This window comes from Eptatretus burgeri, chromosome 11 (assembly GCF_056783735.1).
Source record: "Eptatretus burgeri isolate ZD-2024b chromosome 11, Ebu_testis_v1, whole genome shotgun sequence".
NCBI lineage: Eukaryota > Metazoa > Chordata > Myxini > Myxiniformes > Myxinidae > Eptatretus > Eptatretus burgeri.
This window is the reverse complement of record NC_140971.1, coordinates 69,911,320-69,917,381: the sequence shown is the minus strand read 5'-3', so window position 1 is coordinate 69,917,381 and position 6,062 is coordinate 69,911,320. Positions and strand designations below refer to the sequence as shown.

The window sequence follows — 6,062 nt, the reverse complement described above, 5'->3', positions numbered from 1 at the left end:
GGAATGCCTATTCTACAAAGAATACCCACATGGTGACTGCCTTTTTGCTGGTGATATGGTCTCCCCATCAAAGTTTATGGCAGCTTCTAAGACCAAGGTATACCATGGTCTGCACCTCTTCCAGTGCCTGTCTAAAGAGTACAAGTGTGATGTATTGTTCTTGGGGGTGAAGGGTGAAATGGTAAAGTTGGGTTTCAAGAAAAATCACTCATTATACAGGGTATTTGTCTTAAAATTAAAATCTGCTTGTTTACTTTCATCTTACTTGCAGAGAGCATGTTTGTATCAATAAACAAGGACAAATGTGTCCAAGAGCTGCATCATTCCACGAGACAACAAGAAGAAGAAGAAGAACGCGGAGCTCTCTTCGAGCCAGCATTCACAACGCGACGTGGCTAAAAATTCATTACAGAAAGTCGAAACATCAGCATTTTGATCACAATAACAACTTCCGAGATTTCGTCATGTGCCTTGATAGAGCCAACAGCGAGACCCGTCATGGAGGCTCCTCCTTCATGACGAGAAAATAGTGTATTTATGACATTACAACACGTTAATTGGAATAATCTTAAAATAGTAACGTGAACTTTTTGAAACTTTAAAGCAAATGCCCGAATATATTTAAAAGTTCATGATGGATGCTCTCAAAAGGAACCCTCAATGCGAGGATGTGTAGAGGTGTTTAGTATTTAAGGAGATCCAGATCCTGTATATAAAAGAGCCGTGTCCTAAAGGTTTTGTCTTCACAAGAAGAACGCGGAGCTCTCTTAGAGCCAGCGTTCGCTACGTGAGACGCGGCTAAAAAAAACTTTGTTAGATTTATCTTTTTGTACAAGAGGTGTTGAGTTTCCACGTGCACTGTATCTTTTGAAACAGCCTGTTGATCAATAATAATGTAAGTCCTAACATTCTGCCGAGCCTGCAGAGAAGGGACACCATTAAGGGTCACGCTGTTTATATTCACATCAGAAATCAAACATCCTTTTGAGTAGGGGGTCCTGAATACAAAATGAAGACAATTTAGAAACAAGTCTGAAGACGACAATGGTTCACAAGCGGTATTTGACGATGTAGATTGTTTCAGAAGTCAAGGATGAGACAATGTGATAATTTTTGACCAAGTTATAAAAATGATCAATATGATGTGGTACGAGTGACAGGTTATTAGCTGCAAAATGTCGAAAACCCGGTTTCGTTCAACAACTTTCAAAATTTGACCTTTGCATAACCTTTAAAGGTCACCAAACAATGTTGTGGACATTAAAATAAGGAAACAGGATACGTGCTATAGCTTATTGGAGTTAGTTCGTCGAAGAAGGTCGAAAACCCGGTTCGATTCCCACAACTTTGAAAATTTGACCTTTGTGAACTTTAAAGGTCAAAGGTCAGTAATTATGACCTTTGGTGCAAAACTTCTTCTGGAACATTCCAGGAACAATATAACGTCATATAGGCTATATGGCATTTCGCACTCCTCGGATTATCCATACTTTGATGAAATCAGCGTAAAAAAAAACTTGAAGGGGGCGCCACGGGCAAGGTGTTCGAGATAGAGCAAAATGGTTTCAAGACTTTAGGTGGGAAATGACCTCAAGATTATGCATAAAACATATTGTCATCCCAGCTCTCAAAGTTTGGGCGGTCGTATGATTTTTATGTCAAAATTCACAATTTTCTAAGTTCGTGACCTTGTGACCTTGACCTTGACCTTGGGACGAAAATGAAAAATCGAGCTCCGTGGGGCTATGCAGGTGCCATTGGGCTAACCCAATACCAAAACCCCTGCCAGATTCGACAAACCCCCTCGGAGAAGATGTAAATTGAAATCGGCTACCCCTAAAAACATGTTTTTTTCGGCGTGGCTTGGCCCATAATGGGTGCATCAAGCCCATTCTCAGGAAAACAACAAGATCATGATATAAACCTCCCACCAAAATTTTATCAGGATCGGATCAAAACCCACGTAGCTATGCTCGGGACAGACAGACAGACAAGCCGGTAGGCGGACATGGGTAGTCGACTACCCAATAGAACCTGACGCGATGGGCCCGTTTGATGGGGAATGATGAGAATTAAGCACAAGAAAATTCATGATTCGAGCTTCAAGGGTTAATGCTGCAGATTGTTTTTTTCGTTAAAATACCCCCACATTTAGAGGTTTTTCGGCTGTTGCTGGGCAACGGAGGGGTCCATACCAACGGTTCTCTCACACATAACTAGGACATACTATGAACCTACCCTACCAGTTTCATGTATATTTGACTCATAGTCTCTGAGATATAACGAAATTCGTTTTTTTATTGTTTTCAACCAGGGTTCATTCAAAGTCTATCTTCTCTGACAGTTTTCATAGGATCCGGCTGGAAATTTTTGACAATATGGCTGAATGTACTGCCCACAGTCGCTCGTGGCCCGATTTTTGATGGATATTTGCCTGTAAAAACCTTGGTGGGACAAATCACAGAAAGAGCAGAGGGAGGAGGAGGAGGAGGAGGAAGAAGAAGAAGAAGAAGAAGAAGAAGAAGAAGAAGAAGAAGAAGAAGAAGAAGAAGAAGAAGAAGAAGAAGAAGAAGAAGAAGAAGAAGAAGAAGAAGAAGAAGCTCTCTTGGTGACAGCGGCTAAAAAAATAAGAATGGCGTTAAGTGTTTCAAGGGTACTTCAATACCCATGATGCAGTGCTCGGGCACCATATTGGTTGGCAATCTAAACAAGCAATAAAAGGTCAACAAGACCTAACAATGCCAAATAATGAGCGTAACCTCCATTGCAGTGTCACAATAACGAGATAAACGCCATAGATTGTCGAGATACTGATTATATCGTTGCCAAGGAAGTGAATCTAACCAACATGGCGGCGCGCAAGGCGTTATAGGATAGCGCTGAAAACCCTCGATACATCTCGTTCTCTTTCCCTCGTTCTTTTTCGTTTTCGAAAACATTTAATCAGTCCCCGTGTGCACAACAGATACATTTCGGATGTGAAAATGACACGTTATTAACGAGAAGGCGTTATTACAGTACATATCGGCGAATATTAACGACAAGATGCACATCTCGGATGTGAAAATGATGTTTGTTACCGTCATTGCGGTTGAGTGATCGATATCAGTGTTTCCATGTGAGAGCCGTTCGATTCTATATTTAAGCAATATCAATGCTTCATAATTATATATATTTTGTGTGAAGAATTCAGGTTCGTATTAAAACATGTCTCGGCACGCGCCGTTCCCATGACGACCGCTGTCCGCGTCCGTTACAGCACGAGAGGGAGACGGGCACGTGATGAGATCGTTTATTCGGACCGTTAGGCGAAGCGAGTACCGAGAATAGCGGCGAGAATACCTTCAGGACGAGCATCGCCGGCGGTGGACGAGGTGCACAGCAGCGATCGAGGCGCAATCGAAGGACGAAAGGTTATTAAAGGGGAAATGCGCACAAACTGTCGTCCATCGGCGTGTGAATAATCAGGAAGGTTCGCATCTCCATCTTGAGCGGTTCATCGGTGATATTTGTAAGGATGAGCGAGACGGAGCGTCCGCTAAAACAGATCGTCGACTCCACCATTGTCCGGCAAGCCTCACTCGAGTCTGTGGTGAAGCGCGCACAACAAGCACATCATGGGCTTTGTGATGCAGGTAAAAGTCAGGTGAGCACTTCCTCCCAATTGAACGATCTCAGGATCATGGTGCTGGACGACGAACCGGCGGAGCTGCATGAGATGACCACGGTGCGTCGTCTCAACATGGAGGGAAAGCCGTTTGAGGAGAATGGGCTCATGGAAAGTCCTGGCTGTTGTCAGGACACCAGAGAGAACCGAGTAGCTTCGTTTAATGGCATCTCTGATCTCAGCAAGTGAGTTCGACGTGACGTTAAAAATATTTGATTCGAATTCATGAACTTCGTTGCTATGACGTTTCCTTGTTGCTGAGGTGCACAGGTTTCGGTGGACGCGTTTCCATGGTAATGAAGACCTCGTACATGGCAGGCTGTATGTAATGAGTCAACGTTAAGGAATAACCAACAACCTTGCACTTGCATGTTATCTATGACTGTGCAGAGGTAAGCGCACTTCCCTTTGAGTTGTCTAATCTGGGTTTGTTTCCAGATCTGACGACAAACAGTTGCATTGGTGCTTTACAAGCAGACAGTTGCATCACCAAGTGCTCGTTTCTCGGATGGACGTTAAGCCGGGTGTACTATCTGCTAGCATCGCTACGTTGGTCGTTAAATATCCCACCGTGTCTTGAGTTATCACTGGCACCTGGCCATCTGGTTCGTGAAAGACGGCCCATTAACTTTCCTTGGCTGACGCCACAATAAAAATCGGTTGCGTTAAAGAGCAGGTTGCGGGTCACCAAACATGTTCTGAAAATTTATCAATATGATTATATGTGCATTAAATAGTTCGATGCAAACTATTGCGGTTGCCTATTGGGAAAATTAATGAAATTTAACTCCGAAGTTGTTATTTCTCGAGGCTGTTGAAAAAAAAACATCCGCGTGCCCATATATGGATGGTGACGTCACGTTCTCCAAAACAAAGCGGAAACTCACTCGCTCATTGAAGAAGTGTCCAGTTCAGCGGGCCGTTGTTTCGCTTTTTTTTGAGCTTGCAACTGTCTATGTTATCCTTTTTTATTTTGAATTATTGTAGAACAAAGTTATTTGGATATTTGTACATCATGCCTCGTACGTGTGTCGTCATGTTTTGCGAAAATGGCTGGAAAACGGGTAATCGCTCCCACCGATTCCCGAAGGAATCAAACATTCGCCGGCAGTGGATAAGATTTGTACAAACAAAACGGGCGAATTTCCCCCCCAAAGGAAACGGGTAAAGAGGACCCTTTGGATAGACTTGTCATTTGTGGTGACCATTTCACAGCCGAGGATTACGAAGGCAACGCAATGAGTGAGCTCGGTTTCAAAACAACTGCTCAAGTGAGACTGAAGCGTGACGCTGTGCCCACCATTCAGCCTTCTCCTCCTCAGCTGGCTCCTGCTTCATCTTCTCACTCTGTCACCTTCAATTATTCGCAATTTAGTTTTAATGGCCCATTATTCAATTGGCGCCAACGTGTTTTGCCTTTTCGCAATGTCATAGCAAGGAAAAACACAGAGAGAAGAGAAGAGAAAAAAAAAACTTACGTGCAAAAAAAAAACTTTCAAACAACCACACAGTCTATTCCTTCGCTCTCGTAAATGACGACTGGATTGGGGCATTGTGTTCATCTATAACTGCGCATAAGAAATCGAGAAATTATGAGAATACACTATCCGGAAGTCCGTACGTTGTAACCTGTAATGGGGAACGCGGCTGAGAATCTCTTCCCCATCGGCCACGCCTACACAGCAACGTGTCCTGTCATTGGTTTGGTAAATAAATGGCCATAACTTGGGAAGCACTTGTCCGATTAATATCAAACCTTGAAAAGGCACATCCTCAGGTCCCCAGCAATATACCTGGCAAGTTTCAATGAGATCGGACCAGAGGTTGTCGAGAAACAGCGGTCACACACACACACACACACACACACACACACACACACACACACACACACACAGACACACACACACACACACACACACACACACACACACACACACACACACACACACACACACAGACACACACACAGAGATTGCTGGAATTATACATAAATATACCACAACAGTCTCTTGAAAATTGGGGTTTGTTCTAACTGTTCACTTTCGCTGGGGTCAAGCTCAGCTGTCAGAAAGACTTCAACGCCAAGGCTACGGTGTATAATATATTTGGGTCCATTATTGATTCATTCTATTTCTGACTCTTGAGTGACTCGAGGGTTGGTGGTGGTCGTATGGCAGCTTAGCTGCCAGGGTAGCTATCATTTCTTGAAGCGCGACTGTATCGCTGATGCAGTGCCCCTCTACCAGCACACACACTGGAACTGGTACTCATTTCGCCGACCTCGAAAGGATGACAGGCTGAGTCAACCCCCTGGTGTATTAATTTAGCGGCCGTCGGGACTTGATCTCAGGACCCTAGGATCCCAAGCCACCACCCTAACCACTGAGCCAACACC

General features: G+C 43.9%; 1 protein-coding gene across 2 annotated transcripts in view; it reads left to right on the top strand.

Moving 5' to 3' along the window:
* Nucleotides 1-3,240: 3,240 nt before the first annotated feature.
* The window catches only part of TCFL5 (transcription factor like 5), a 26,400-nt gene continuing 23,578 nt past the window's right edge, over nucleotides 3,241-6,062 (top strand). The window contains exon 1 of one of the 2 annotated variants that reach the window (XM_085846854.1): nucleotides 3,241-3,852. In XM_085846854.1, the coding sequence (XP_085702980.1) occupies nucleotides 3,518-3,852 (335 nt within the window). In that variant the 5' untranslated portion in view covers nucleotides 3,241-3,517. The remainder of the gene's footprint in view (nucleotides 3,853-6,062) is intronic. The other variant, XM_085846853.1, reaches the window with a different exon arrangement.